This window comes from Lepus europaeus, chromosome X (genome assembly GCF_033115175.1).
Source record: "Lepus europaeus isolate LE1 chromosome X, mLepTim1.pri, whole genome shotgun sequence".
Taxonomy (NCBI): Eukaryota; Metazoa; Chordata; class Mammalia; order Lagomorpha; family Leporidae; genus Lepus; species Lepus europaeus.
Window position 1 is genome coordinate 62,809,037 of NC_084850.1, and position 16,152 is coordinate 62,825,188.

Genomic DNA, 16,152 nt, shown 5'->3' on the forward strand with positions numbered 1-16,152 from the left:
TTTCCTAAGGTTGGGCATTTGGCACAGGGTTATGATACTTTTTGGAATGCTCACATCCTATACCCAAGTGCCTTAAATAGAGTCCCAGTTTCTCTCCCATTTCCACCTTCTTACTGATGTGCACCAAGGGAGACAGAGTGACGGCTCTGTTACCTGGGTACCTGCCACCCACATGGGAGACCTAGATTCAGTTCTGGGCTCCTTACTTTAGCCTGGCTCAGCCTCAATTGCTGCAGGCATTTAGGGAGTGAGCCAGTAAATGGCAGAGCTCTGTTTTACTCTGTCCACTTTTCAAATAAATAAAAATAAATTTAGAAATTAAGAAAAATTAACCTATTTCTTAAAAAAATCTGTTGTTGCAATTTTTTTAAAAAAGATGTGCATTAAATGTTAAGGCAGTTCTTTTGCTTTTAGGTAATTGTTTTTAAGGATTTCTACAAAATGAATTTTAAACAGCCGAGATGTATATAACAATGTCTGTATTTGATGTAATAAGATGGCGGAAAAGTACAAAGGTAGACTACTTGATCAAGAAGCTCTGGATCACCACAGCACACAGAATGGCAGTAAGTGCAAATCCCACCATGAGGATCAGAACAAATATGTTGTCATTTATCTCCATCCCGGACTTTTCACCTTTTTGTTCATTAGGGCCACTGCCTTTGTTTCCTTTATCACCTCTGCCAGCCCTTGGATTTGGCTTATGAGTTGAAAAAAGAGTACTGGGGCTATATGGGCCCCAGATCTCTTGTATTCCGGTAGAGATTTTATATTGGCGTCCAGCACAAACCTTGAAGCGATAACGTGTATTTGAGAGAAAGTTGGAAAAGGAGAATGAAGTGTTCGGTCCTTTGTAAATCTAAAGGAAAAGGAATCAAAATAAGAATTATATTTTCTTACCAAATAAAATGACATTATGCGGTTTTTAACAATAGGAAAAATATAAATTAATCTCATGAACATCTTCACAACAAAAATAAAATTTTTTCTTCTAGAAATTCTCTAAGGACTGGCATTGTAGTATAGTAGGTTAAGCTACCACCTGTGATGCCACCATCCAATATGGGCACAGGTTCAATTCCTCGCTGCTCCACTTCTGGTCCAGCTCCCTGCTAATGCGCCTGGGAAAACAGCAGAAGATGGCCCAAGTGCTTGGGCCCCTGCCACCCACATGGAATATATGGCTCCTGGCTTTGGCCTGGCTCTGCCCAGCCATTTTGGGAATAAACCAGCAGATGGAAGATTCTCTCCCCCACCTCCCGTCTCCCTCTCCCTCTCTCTCTCTCTCTCTGTAACTTTAGCAAACAAGTAAATAAATCTTTAAAAAAATAAAAAAAGAAAATAAGTTCTCTAAATATTCTGAGGACCTAGTATTGTTTAGGTAATTTTGGTCAGTGTAAGAAATAGCAAAACTGATGAAATCTTTACTTAGTATATACTGAATTGATCTTCTGTATATAAAGATAATTGAAAATGAAAAAAAAAACCTGGTGTTAAATTGGAAATTGCATAGAAAATTAATTAATTTTTAAAAAATATCATGTAGGGTCTCTGTCATTAATGTGCTGTACACTGTTATTTAATGCTATAACTAGTACTCCAGCAGTATTTTTCACTTTGTGTTGCTATGAGGGGGCAAACTGTTGAAATCTTTGCTTAATATATACTGAACTCATCTTCTGTATATAAAGAGAATTGAAAATGAATCTTGATGTGAATGGAAGGGGAGAGGGAGTGGGAAAGGGGAAGGTTGTGGGTGGGAGGGAAGTTATGGGGGGGGGAAGTCATTGTAATCCATAAGCTGTACTTTGGAAATTTATATTCATTAAATAAAAGTTAAAAAAAAGAAATAGCAAAAACTTATAATTGGTAAAGTTTAATTGCATTAGACTTAGAATTAAGTTGTTCATTGTGATAAGTGGGTCCAAGAAATGCCAGTAGTTCAATAATAATAATATAATTGAATGAATAAACTAATTGTCCCCAAATAAGTGTTATGTACATAAACTTCAGGAACCGGATGAGACTATTAGATATGATTTAGTTACTTTAAGCATCCTATAAAAACTTCTTGACAAGAATTAAATCCCTACTAAGATATAAAATTATAAATATTTAAAGAATAAATCTGCAAGAATTTACCAAGTTAGTTCCTTGATCACTGATGAGTTGAAGATTGTAAATAATAGGATCTCCTTTTATTGGCTTCAAAGACTCCCATTTGATCTTGCAAATGTTGTTATTCAGTTGATGTAATTTAGGTGCTAGGAAAAGAGAATTTCAGTTTAGAGGATTCCATTTGTCCTAGATGATCGTAAACATATTGAAATCCCTCATGCAATTCCATGGTCATTAAATATCAGCATGTATAGGCTAAATCTAAGACATATAATCCTTATTGTAAAGCCTTTTATACTATCAGACATCTTAATGACTATAATAAAACTGTAAGAAATTAAAACTATCAGCTTTAATGCTTATTAACTTATAGGAACATCTTATTACAACTTTTATTACTTTTGTTTAATCACTACTGGTATAATCTTGTTCATTGTATGTGTATGATACATTATAGATTTGGAAGCATTTTCACGCATATTAACAATTGTATTTCAGGATCACAGAAGCTGTGTAAGAAGGGCAGGCTCTTTTGCTTCATGTTATTAGTTTCTCTACACATCAAGACAATGGGAATTAAATATGTAGGACATTAGTTAGCAAGAGAGAAAAGCATTATTGTGGTCTAAGTCATATTTAATTCCAATATGTTCCAGTTTGCTTTAAACTGAACACAATCATTTAATAATAGTGATTGGGCTCATGTGTGGGTTGATTCCTCAACTCTTGGGTTCTAACGACTAAGTTAGTCTCAATGTTATATATTATAGATAGCAGTTTATTTTACTGTTTAAGGAGAGTAAATTCAGTTTCAGAAATTAAATTTATTAAGTTTATATAGTCTTTTTAAAGGCTTAGTCATTATAATTGTGCCTATTAATGTTTTATGAAATAAGCGATTTGAGAAAATAAAAGGTATAGCAAGGATTGGGAATCATGACAGAGTAAAAGGAGCACTGTGATGGAAATTGAAGTCAAAAGTTCTTTATTTTATGGCGGGGGGGGGGAACCATTGTAATCCATAAGCTGTACTTTGGAAATTTATATTCATTAAATAAAAGTTTTTTAAAAAAGTTCTTTATTTTAAAAGATTTATTTTTATTTATTTGAAAGGCATATCTACAGAGAGAGATAGAGAGATAGAGAGGTAGATGTAGAGGTAAAGAGGTAGAGAGAGAGAGAGAGAGAGAGAGAGAGAGAATATTCCAACCGCTGGTTCACTCCCCAAATGGGCACAATGAGAAACGACTGGGGATGAGCCAGGCCAAAGCCAGGAACCAGGAGCTTCTGCCAGGTTTCCCACGTGGGTGCAGGGGCCCAAGGACTTCAGCCATCCTCTGCTGCTTTCCCAGGCATATTGGCAGGGAGCTGGATCTGAAGTGGAGCAGCCGAGACTCAAACCAGTGCCCATATAGGATGCTGGAGCTGCAGGCTAGCACTTTAACCCACTGCCCCATGGCACCTATCACAATAGTTCTAATTTTGACTTTATCACTGACTCAAAGTCACTTTAGGTAAGTCACTTATCATTTTGGGGACTTTTCCTTGTTAAAAATGGCAGTGGTGGTAGAGTCATTGGCTGAGTTAGATGAACTCTAAGATATTTATGAGAGTCTCATTAACTCCTACATTGCCCTTTGAATACATAATTAAGTACTAGTCTCTTTTGATATTATATAGTTAAATATTTAAAATAAACCTTACTTGGCCGGCGCCATGGCTCAATAGGCTAATCCTCCGCCTGCGGCGCCGGCACACTGGGTTCTAGTCCCGGTTGGGGTGCCAGATTCTGTCCCGGTTGCCCCTCTTCCAGGCCAGCTCTCTGCTGTGGCCCGGGAGTGGAGTGGAGGATGGCCCAAGTCCTTGGGCCCTGCACCCCATGGGAGACCAGGATAAGCACCTGGCTCCTGGCTTCGGATCAGCGCGGTGCGCCGGCCACGGCACACCGGCCGCGACAGCCATTGGAGGGTGAACCAACGGCAAAAAGGAAGACCTTTCTCTCTGTCTCTCTCACTGTCCACTCTGCCTGTCAAAAAAAAAAAAAATAAAATAAACCTTACTGTTGAGTTTTTATGTATGAGCTATTGGAATTCAAACTAATGCAAACTTTAGAATCATGGCTTATTCTACTTACCTTTAAGTATGGCTGGTGGTGTTTTGGTTGTCTTGAAAGTATAGATGCGGGACAGTGGTCCCTCACCAGCTTCATTACATGCTTGGATTTTAAATTTGTACTGAGTATATTCACCCAATCTTTGCACTTTGTGAGTCTGAGAAGGCCCATGGTAAATGACAGAAAATCTGGGGGGTGGAAACAGAGATGAGGGAATAGTATTTATTTCAGTAATAGATACACACATAATTATTTTTTAAAACAACTATTTGAGAGGCAGAGAGCTAAGAGAGCTAGAGCATTAGAGAGCTAGAGAGCGAGTGAGAGAGAGTGAGAGCGAGCGAGAGAGAGATAAAGATCCCATTTGCTAGCTTATTCCTCAGTTGTCCATAATGGTCCCTTGCTGGGACCAAAACCAGGAGCCAGGAACTCAATCCAGGTCTCCCAGATGGGTGGCAGAAACACAATCACTTATGTCATATTGCTGTGTCCTAGGGTCTTCATTATCAGGAAGCTGGAGTCAGGAGCAGAGCTTGGTATTGAACCCAGGTACTAGGATATGGGATGCATCTCAGCCATTAGGTCAAACACTCGACCCCAAATAATTCTTTATATAACTGAGTTAAAACTGGATTTAAAACTTCAATGGGGGCCTAAGGAAATCAACTTAAAGCCAGATGAGTAAAATACAAAGGAAAAGCCAAATCATAAATATCATGATGGCAAAGTGCTGGCTTTTACATATGTGTGTGTGTGTGTGTGTATTTAACTTCTATTCCCTGGTACTTAATGTGTGTTATATAAAGGAAGAAATGTTTTTGAAGAGGAAAAAATAGAGTTAAATCATAAATAGGAATTTAAGAAAGAGTATCTAACATGAAAATAGCTTGCTTTCACATTTGTTAGCTCACTGAAATGACTTTTGATCATTATAAGATTAAGATGTAATTTTATTATAAGATTATTATGACTAAGATATAATTTTATTATAATATGTATTAAATAGTAAAAATAGCTTACCTGCCAGATCGGCTATACATGAACAAGTTGTAGTTTATAAGGTTGGAAAGTAAACCTTTAGCTGAAGAGTAGCCCCATTTTAGTTTGAGGCTTTGGTGTCCATAGGCCACACAATCAAGTTGTGGAGGTTCAAGTGGTAATGGCTTAGTTTTGGTTCTTAATGGCCGACTAAAAGGGCTTAATCCATAGTGATTGATGGCTTGGATTCTGATTCTAGTGGTAAGAAAAAAAATTAAGATATATTAATTTATATGTAGTAAAGAAAATCATTTTTGACATGTAAGCCAAACTCCTAGTAACCTGGTGGGAATATTGATCACTGTATTATACTAATTATTAGAGGCAAATTTTCAAAACAAAATTTGATTTGCATAATCAATATTGAGAATTATTGATGATGGCCGGCATCGCGGCTCACTAGGCTAACCCTCTGCCTGCAGCGCCAGCACACCTGGTTCTAGTCCCGGTTGGGGCGCCGGATTCTATCCCGGTTGCCCCTCTTCCAGGCCAGCCCTCTGCTATGGCCCGGAAGTGCAGTGGAGGATGGCCCAAGTGCTTGGGCCCTGCTCCCACTTGGGAGACCAGGAAAAGCACCTGGCTCCTGACTTTGGATCAGTACAGCGCGCTGGCAGTAGCGGCCGCTTGAGGGGTGAACCAATGGAAAAAGGAAGACCTTTCTCTCTGTCTCTCTCTCTCTCACTGTCTAACTCTGCCTGTCAAAAAAAAAAAAAAAAGAGAATTATTGATGAGAAATATAAATTGGTTTTAGCAATGCCAAATTTCTCTGATGTTGTAGAACTCTTTCAAAGTAGATCTTATGCACACTATGTAAATACAGATTTGTTCAAAATTCTCAAAAAGTTTTCATCCACCCAAAGTAATATATAAGTGACTTACTTGTATATGGTGTCAGGCTGTAGATTTTTCAGAACACATTCTGTTTTCCTACCAATAGTCAAAATTTTTCTGTCTCCATATTCAATGTTATATCCAGTGATTGGAGAACCATGGCAGTCTGGTTCCTCCCATTGAATTGCAATGCAAGATGATGCCAATTTGGTAGAAACTTTCTTCTCAACTTCATGTAGCATTGGTACCACTGCTGGTACAGTTGCTGGTGTGGTTACTACACCAGTTATTCCAAACATTCCAACTCCAACTGTATTGACAGCCTAAAAATGTATGTATTATTAGACATTCATTATTACTTCATTTTGTGCATAAGCCATTTTGTTGCCTAACAAAATAATATTTATAAGCTCATACTCTAACAGTACGGTTCTTTTAAGTTGCTGAAATGTGTGTTGAAACTTTTAGGCTGCATACTTAGGAAGGTGAGGAGTGTACATATGGGAAGGTAAAAGAAGAGCACCAATGTGGACATATCAAAACAAATATACCCAAACCAAACTCATCAACCGCCCCACCAAACCTTTTTCCTTTTCTTAATCTTGGAGTTTCTATCTCTGATGGTGGTAGTCAAAAGTTCATGTTCATTCATCAAATTTCATTTTTTAAAAAACTTTTTACTTTGAAAGGTCATTATATGTTCACACATCCCCCTTGCCAACTTTCCTCTAAAAGTGATTTTTTAACATTTATTTAATGAACATACATTTCCAAAGTATAGCATATGGATTACAATGGCTTCCCCCCCCCATAACTTCCCTCCCACCCGCAACCCTCCCCTTTCCCGCTCCCTCTCCCCTTCCATTCACATCAAGATTCATTTTCAATTCTCTTTATATACAGAAGATCAGTTTAGTATATATTGAGTAAAGATTTCAACAGTTTGCCCCCTCATAGCAACACAAAGTGAAAAATACTGTTTGAGTACTAGTTATAGCATTAAATCACAATGTACCGCACATTAAGGACAGAGATCCTACATGAGGGGTAAGTGCACAGTGACTCCTGTTGTTGACTTAACAAATTGGCACTCTTGTTTATGGCATCAGTAATCACCCTAGCCTCTTGTCATGAGATGCCAAGGCTATGGAAGCCTTTTGAGTTCACCGACTCCAATCATATTTAGACAAGGTCATAGTCAAAGTGGAAGTTCTCTCCTCCCTTCAGAGAAAGGTACCTCCTTCTTTGATGACCCGTTCCTTCCACTGGGATCTCACGCGCTGAGATCCTTCATTTAGGTCATTTTTTTTTTGACAGAGTGTCCTGGCTTTCCATGCCTGAAATACTCTCATGAGCTTTTCAGCTGGATCCGCATTCCTTAAGGGCTGATTCTGAGGCCAGAGTGCTGTTTAGGACATCCGCCATTCTTTTTTTTTTTTGACAGGCAGAGTGGACAGTGAGAGAGAGACAGAGAGAAAGGTCTTCCTTTTGCCGTTGGTTCACCCTCCAATGGCCGCCGCGGTAGCGTGCTGCAGCCGGCGCACCACACTGAACCGGTGGCAGGAGCCAGGTGCTTCTCCTGGTCTCCCATGGGGTGCAGGGCCCAAGGACTTGGGCCATCCTCCACTGCACTCCCTGGCCACAGCAGAGAGCTGGCCTGGAAGAGGGGCAACCGGGACAGGATCGGTGCCCCGACCGGGACTAGAACCCGGTGTGCCGGCGCCGCAAGGCAGAGGATTAGCCTAGTGAGCCGCGGCGCCGGCTGACATCCGCCTTCTATGAGTCTTCTGTGCATCCCGCTTCCCATGTTGGATCATTCTCTCCCTTTTTTATTCTATCAGTTAGTATTATTCAAACACTAGTCTTGTTTATGTGATCCCTTTGACTCTTAGTCCTATCATTATGATCAATTGTGAACTGAAATTGATAAAAGTGATATCTTGTACAATGCTAGTACAATATTACAACCAGGAAATTGACATTGGCAAAGTCCATTTACATTACTTAGGTTTCATCAGTTTTACATGCACTCATTGTGTGTGTTTTTAGTTCTCTTCTAGTGTATCATGTGTGTAGCTTCATGGGACCCCCACCAAAGTTAAGATACAGAAGAATCCTCCTCTTCCTCCTCTTCTTAACTCCTGGCAACTACTGATTTATTCATTATTTTACTTTTGTCAATTCAGAATGTTATACAAATGGAGTAATTCAGGATGTAAACTTTCCACGTATTTTTTCCAATCAATATAATTCCCTTTATATTCATCAAAGTTTATGTATATCAGTAGTTTGTTTCTTTTTAGTGTTGAATAGTATGTGATGGTTTGGATATCTCCCAGTTTGTTTAACCATTTACCTGTTGAATGACATTTGAGCTGTTTCTTGATTTTGGCTTTTAAAAATAAAAGTGCTTTGAGTATTCATGTACAGCTTTTTTTGTGTGTAGATGTAAGTTTTCATTACTCTGGGATAGGTGCCCAAGATTTCTAAGTGTAAAGTCAGTGCATATTTAGTTTTAAAAGAAACTGCCAAACTCTTTTCAACAAGGGCTTTAATTCTCATCAGAAATGTATGTTACCCAGTTTTTCTACATTCTTGGCAGCAAAGCATCTGTTGTTATTACTATTTTCTAATTTAGCCATTCTGACAGGTACTTTATGACATCTCACTGTGCATTTACCTAATAGTTAATAGGGTTTAATAGTTAACAGTTAATAGTTTAATGGCACCTGCACATCATCTTCAATGAATTGTCTGTGGAAGTCTTTTGTTCATTTTCCAGTTGGATCATTTGAACTTGTTACTGTTGAATTTTGAGAGTTCTTTGCATATTGTAGATACTAGTCCTTTGTCAGATATTGTTTTTGCAAATCTTTTCTCCTAGACTGCACCTTTCCAAAGGGCCTTTTGCAGGGTAAAAATTTTTAACTTTAGAGAGATTCATTTTATATATTTTTTATTTTATGGCATTTATTTTTTCAAGAAAGACTTATTTATTTGAAAGGCAGAGTTACAGAGAAAGAGGGAGATAGATAGATAGATAGACAGACAGACAGACAGAGATCTATCTATCTTCCATCCCTAAATGGCCTCAATGACCAGGGCTGGGCCAGGATGAAGCTAAGAGTTTCATCTGAGTCTTCCATGTGAGTGCAGGGACCCAAGTAATTGGGCCATCTTCCACTGCTTTCGCAGGTGCAGGGAGATGGATTGGAAATGCAGCAGCTGGGACTCAAACTGGCAGCTTAATTTGCTTAATCTGACACTGGTTCCTAGCTTTTACTTTCGATATCAAATCTAAGAACTCTTTATCCTAACTATAGAAACTGATGATTTTCTCTTGCAATTCTTCCCTAAAAATTTTACAGTTTTATGTTTCAGTGCTCTATAATCCATTTTAATTTTTGTATAAGGTATGAAGTTTAGGCTGATGTCCTTTTTTTATGCTTATAGATAATTCAGTTTTTCTGGCATAATTTGTTGAAAAGGGTATTGTATATTTGTTAGCACCTTGTCAAAAATCAGTTGGGCAAGGATAGGCATTTGGCAGTAATTAAGATGCTATTTGGAATGCACTAATAACATATCAGAGAGCCTGGGTTTTAGTCTCAGCATCACCTACAATTTCAGCTTCCTAATAATATGCACTCTGGAAGACAGCAAGTAGTTGAGTCTCTGTCACCCATGTGAGAGACCAGATTGAGTTCTGGATTCTTGGCTTTGGTCCCAGCCCATCTCTGGATGTTGCAGGCATTTTGGGAGCAAACCAGCAGGTGGGAGATGTCTCCCTGCTTCTCTCTCAATCTCTGACTTTCAAATAAATTAAAAAAATTTGAAGAATCAGTTGGGTATATTTCTGTGAGTCTGTTTCTAGGTTCGCTATTCCGTGTCATTGACTTACATGTGTAGCCTCCCACCTGCCTTGATTACTCTAATTGCAAAGGTAGACTGATTTTTTCCCACGTTATTTTTCTCTTTCAAAATTGATTTATTTATTCTAGATATTATGACTTTTATAGAAATTTTAGGATCAGCTTGTATGTGTCTATAGAGAACGTTGTTGATATTCTGATAGGAAATTCATTAAACCTATAGATCAATGTGGGGGAAAATTGACATCTTCAGTGTGTTGAATCTTCTAGTCTATGAGCATAGTATATCTATTTAGGTTATCTTTGATTTTTTGATCAGCATTTTATAGTTTTCAACATACTTTTATTTTATTTTATTTTTTATTGACAGAGTGGACAGTGAGAGAGAGACAGACAGAGAGAAAGGTCTTCCTTTTGCCATTGGTTCACCCCCACAATGGCCACTGCGGCTGGCGCACCACGCTGATCCGAAGCCAGGAGCCAGGTGCTTCTCCTGGTCTCCCATGCGGGTGCAGGGCCCAAGGACTTGGGCCATCCTCCACTGCACTCCCGGGCCACAGCAGAGAGCTGGACTGGAAGAGGGGCAACCGGGACAGAATCCGGCGCCCCTACTGGGACTAGAACCCAGTGTGCCAGTGCCGCAGACGGAGAATTAGCCTAGTGAGCTGTGGCGCCGGCCTATAGTTTTCAACATACTTATATGTTTTGTTGAATTTATATCTAAATATTTCATTTTATATGTGGTAATTATAAATGATATTTTGGTTTAAATTTGTTTCTGATGCAGGTAGAACAAGATGTTAGCTCAATAAGATGCTTCAATTACCACCTCCCCACACAGGCATCCATTTGAACAGTTACTCATCCATCATGTTACCTTAACAAGAGCTATGGAAAACATGTGAGAGACCACAGTACTTGCTTTTAGTATAATAATAAGAAAAGTTGCGTTGAAGAAAGTATGATGGGGTTGCTCACATGACTCCACCCCTGGATCCATGTAGCACACAGTGGGAATACATGTCTCTCACTTGGGGGATTGGAAAGGGGATTAAGTTCACGCTTTAGCCTTAAATGCAAGTGCTAGGCTCATCAAAATTGGACAGGGCCCGGCAGCCCCTACCCCTGTATCTTCAGGCTGAGTATTTGGACCCTTAATAGCCAGGTTGCCTCTGGGAAAAAAGCAGAACAATACTCAAGCTGATGCAGAGTAGAACAGGAGAAAGAGCTCAGGAGTTTGCCTTGGAGTTCAGAGCTGGGCCCCCTGCCTTATGACCAAGCATCTGATAAAGCCCGAAGTCCTCTACTTGCAGGTATATGCTTGGAGATGGATTCAGTAGACTAGCATTGGCATCAGATGGAGATCTGTGCTCCATTAGATGGATGCTTTTCTGCTGTATTATACTTGGCCTCAAGTAGGCCTGGCATATAGCCCTGAGACTGCGTAGGGCCCAGGGGCTGTAAAAACCACACGTGACACAGCCTAGTGTTAGTCTCTATGGACAAGGGACTGCCTTTATCACCTGCCTCCAACCTTGGACAGACAATAAGAAACAACTGGACCCATATCTTTGGATTCATTGCTAGGTCGGTAAGCCCAACACTGGGCAGAACCTAATGGTCCCTGCCCCTAGGCCAGTGACAGGGGATAGAGTCTGTATTCTTGCCTCGGTATCAGATAGAAAAATGCCTGGTGGGACTCCCATGATTTCACTGAGTCTAGTGACTACCCAGTCAGCTGAAGTACACTCCTGAAACTGTAGGCAGACTTTTTAGAAACCACAAAATTGTTTTCGGACTCAGTGTAAGGCTTGTAAAACACAATACTGGCAGATCCTAATTGTCCTTGTACTCAGGCCACTGCCTACAGATGGAATCTCTGGACCCACTACAGTGCAAAATAGAGTTCCATGGCCTCAGCCGATCAGTCTTAGAGTCCAGACAGCATGACTAGTGGTTGATGGAAGTGTCACAGGCAGCCCCAAGAAGAGGCTTGTAGGGATAGACTGCCCCTTTTAGGTACTTCCCCAGTTCATTATGAAGAACATGCCAACTTCAGATTTGGTAAAAATCTGATCTTGAGAAGCACTGTAGGAATGAAAAAGAAAAAAGAAAGTATGCAGCAGACCTGAAACAAACCTCTACTGAGGGTGCCATCTAGTGTTGAAACATCAGAAGCGTTCATAAACCTCAGGGCAAATAAACAGACTGCCTAGAATTTTTGGAAGAACATCCCTGAACAAAACCAGAGTACTATAACTGATCCTTCAATGAGAGATGATGTTGTATACCAAAAAGTGACAAGAACTTCCAGGGAATCGTGACCTTATCTAATGAACAAAGTAAGGTGACAGAAACTGTCTAGGAATTGAAATTTTCAAATGTTCAGATGGAGATTTCAAAGTAACTGTTTTAAGGAAACTCATCAAACTTTAAAAGAACCCAGAGAAAATACTTACTACTCTAACAGAGACTTGACAGAGATATGGAAGCAATTAAAAAATAAATCAAATAGAAAATCTTTAACTGAAAAGTACACTAAGCAAAATTAAAAATATGATAGAAAGCATCAGTAGCAGAATAGGTCAAATAGAAGAATAAGTGTATTTTCAGACAGGCAGTTTGAAAGTACATGGTTGGAGGAGAAAAAAGAATCAAATGGAATGAAGAAGGTGGCTTATGAGATCTTTGGGACAGCATGGAAAGAGAAAATATCTATGTTACTGGGGTTCTACAGTGACTTGAGAATGCCAAAATGGAAAAAGCATATTGAAAACTCCTCAAACCCAGAGAAAGATACAGCTATCTAGCTACAAGAAAGTCAAAGATCACCAGTCAGACTTAATTCAACCAAATCTACCCCAAGATACATTATAATCAAGCTATCTAAGGCTAAAGAAAAAGAGGATTCTGAAAGCTGCAAGAGAAAAGAAACAAATAACACATAAAGGGATCCTAATTTGCCTAACTATAGACTTTACTGCAGAAATCTTCTAGGGAGGAGGGCATGGATAAGACTGTCATAGCACTGAAGAAAAAAATTGCCAGCAAATAATACTGTGCCCGTCAAAGCTATTCTTAAGATACAAGGGACAGGCAAAGATCTTCCTAAACAAACTAAAGCTAAGAGAGTTTAGAACCACCAGATCAGTCATACATGAAATGTTAAAGGGAATTCTTCAAACTGAAAGAAAGAAATGCTAATAAGTAAGAAGAAAATATCAGAAAGTAGAAAATTCACTGGCAAGAGTAACCATACAAATTCAGAATGTTCTAATATTGTAACATGATATATAAATAATTCATATCTTTAATGTGAAGACTAAAAAACAAAACAGAAATAACAGCTATACAAAAATGGTAAGAGATAGGCAATAGATAAAGAGGTAAAATAGGACAGCAAAAATTCAGAATGTCAAGACAAATGTGTAAGTGTGAACTTTATTAGTATTTCCTACTTCTTTTGGTTTGTTTCTTCTCCTACCTTAATAATCAATGTTAAGTTGCTGTCTTTTCCAAATAACTTGTTACAACCTAAAGAAGTGTTTTTGTAAGTCCATGATAACCATAAAGCAAAAATCTATAATCAAATTGACAAAAATAACAAGCAATCAAAGCACATTGCTAGAGAAAACCATTAATCACAAAGGAACATTGTCAGAAGGAGAAAAAAAGGAATTACAATAAAACTAGAAGACAAGCATTAAAATATCAGTTGTATGAACTTACTTATCAATAATTACCTTCAATGTAAATTGATTAAATTCTCCAGGTAAAAACACAGAGTGACCCAATGGATTAAAATAAAATCAAGACCCAACCATATGCTGGTTATAAGAAACTTACTTCACCACTGAGGACATGAGCAGACTGAAAATGAAAGGATGTAATAAAATATTCCGTGTAAACTGAACCCAAAAGAAAGCAGAAGTATCCCTACTTATATCATTTAAAATAAATCTTACATTAAAGTTAGTGAAAAGAGACAAGGAAGGCCATTATGTGATAATAAATGGAAATAACAATCATAAATATACATGCACCCAATATTGTGACACCCAGATACATAAAGAAAATAGCAATCAATCTAAAGGGAGATATGGACTACAATACAAAAATAGTCATAGAATTTGGCACCACTTTCAGAAATGGACAGATCATCCAGACAGAAAATCAGCAGAGAAGCAGCAAAGTTAAATTGCACCCTGATCAATTGGATCCAACAGACATCTGTAAAACATTCCATTCAACAGCTGTGGTATACACAGTCTTCTCAACAGCATATGGAACATTGTCCAGGATATACCATATGATAGGTTACAAAACAAATATCAACAAATTTGAAAACAAAGTAGAAATCATATTATTTTATCTGATCGCAATGTAATAAAATTAGAAATCAATAACAAGAAAAACAATGAACCACATAAGTACATGGAAATTAAATAACTTACTCTTTGGGGCTGGCTGATGCCTTACTGTATGTTGTAATAAAGGATTTCTGTGCCTCACTGCACAATGCTTAAGCTAAACCACATGACTATGCATTTAACACTAAGAGCAAATGTATGAAGAAGGGCAAGAACTACATCCAAGCAAGCACTTTGTCCTGTGAATTTTTATAGTCATTTAATTCAATTATTGGTCAGATAAAAATATTCAAAATTTATCCTATAGTAAGAAAACCAGAGCTAGCAAAAACAATCCTAAAATTCATAAGAAAACGTAAAGGACTTTGAATAGCTAAAGCTGTCCATAAAAGACTGAAACTAGACCCCTATCTGTCACAGTGTGCAAAAATAGACTCAAAATGAATTAAAGACTTATATGTGAGATCTGAAAATTTGAAACTTCTATAAGAAAGCATTGGGGAATAATTCAGTGCATTGGAATGGGCAAGGGATATTTGGCTCAGACCTCCAAAGCACAAGAAACAAAAACAAAATAGACAATTGGGGTTTCATCAAACTAAAGTGCTTCTTCGTATCAAAGGCAACAATCAATAGAGCAAAGAGACTACTTACAGAATGGGAGAAACTATTTGTGATTTTCTTGGTTCTCCTAATACCTAGTGATTTTTAAAAAATATTTTATTTATTTATTTGAAAGTCAGAAATAGAGAGAGAAGGAGAGAAAGAGATCGATCTTCCTCTGGTTCACTCCCCAAATGGCTGCAACGGCTCGGACTGGGCCTGGCTGAAGCCAGGAGCCAGGAGCTTCTTCTGGGTCTCCCACGTGGGTGTTGGGGCCCAAGCACTTGGGCCATCTTCCACTGTTTTCCCAGGCACATTAACAGGGAGCTGGATTGGAAATGAAGCAACTGAGACTAGAACTGGTGCCCACATGGGATGCTGGCACTGTAGGCAGAGGCTTAGCCTTGTATGCCACAGCACTAGCCCCTATCTAATGATTTTCTATTTATTCTGAGCATTTTGAAGATTATACAACAAAATTCTTGGTGTTATTTAATAATTTTTTAGTTGGCAATATCTCTCTTGAGATATTGATGGATGCATGGTCAGCTCCTCTCTAGGCTCTGCTGACACTATTTCAGCAAAAGTGGGGCAACTGCTTGCACTGTATTAGTGCCTCTGAATGAGGGTACAAGTTCAGCTCCTCACTGAGTCTTTAGAGGGTAAGTGGAGGACTCAGTCACACCTCTTTTTTCCTGTAGGTTGGGGTAAAAACTCAGTTCCTAGCTGGATTTGATGACACCAAGGGTTGGAAGTGGGTGTGCAATTTAGCATAGCTTCCCATTTACCTACATCAGCTTATCTGATACTGAGAGAATGTTGGGGATGAGCTCCCTACTGGTGTTGTGTGGAGGGAAACCAAGTGCTGACTAGCCTTGCTTCAGTGTAACTGCTGCTCCGTGAATATGGAGGCTCTGTTCCTCACAAGGCCTCATTGACACAGGGTAAGGAGGAAAGTGAAGCACAATCTAGCATAAATCACACCACCTTATTCAGTCTGTTGCTGTTGGGTGAGGGTGGAGGCTTAGTTGCCAATACTCTTCCTGTAGAGGAATTAGAATGTTGCTTGCTTCTGACAGAGATGTATAGAAAATTGTCAACTCCCTGCCTGCCACACTCACCAGTTGGAAGAAGAGTATAAGGTAGGGGATGGAAGGGTTAACTCCTTGCTAGGCTCTGCCAAGACTATTGGATGGGGAAATTTAAG

At 38.8% G+C, this 16,152-nt stretch overlaps 1 protein-coding gene across 3 annotated transcripts in view; it reads right to left on the reverse strand.

The window, feature by feature from the left end:
• Positions 1-483: 483 nt before the first annotated feature.
• The window catches only part of LOC133753174 (fibronectin type III domain containing protein 3C1-like), a 50,371-nt gene continuing 34,702 nt past the window's right edge, over positions 484-16,152 (reverse strand). For all 3 annotated transcript variants that reach the window (XM_062183584.1, XM_062183583.1, XM_062183582.1), the window contains 5 exons: positions 6,149-6,423; positions 5,252-5,464; positions 4,253-4,419; positions 2,143-2,264; positions 484-859 (listed from right to left, as the gene is read on the reverse strand). In XM_062183584.1, coding sequence (XP_062039568.1) covers positions 521-859; positions 2,143-2,264; positions 4,253-4,419; positions 5,252-5,464; positions 6,149-6,423 — 1,116 coding nt within the window. In that variant the 3' untranslated portion in view covers positions 484-520. The remainder of the gene's footprint in view (positions 860-2,142; positions 2,265-4,252; positions 4,420-5,251; positions 5,465-6,148; positions 6,424-16,152) is intronic.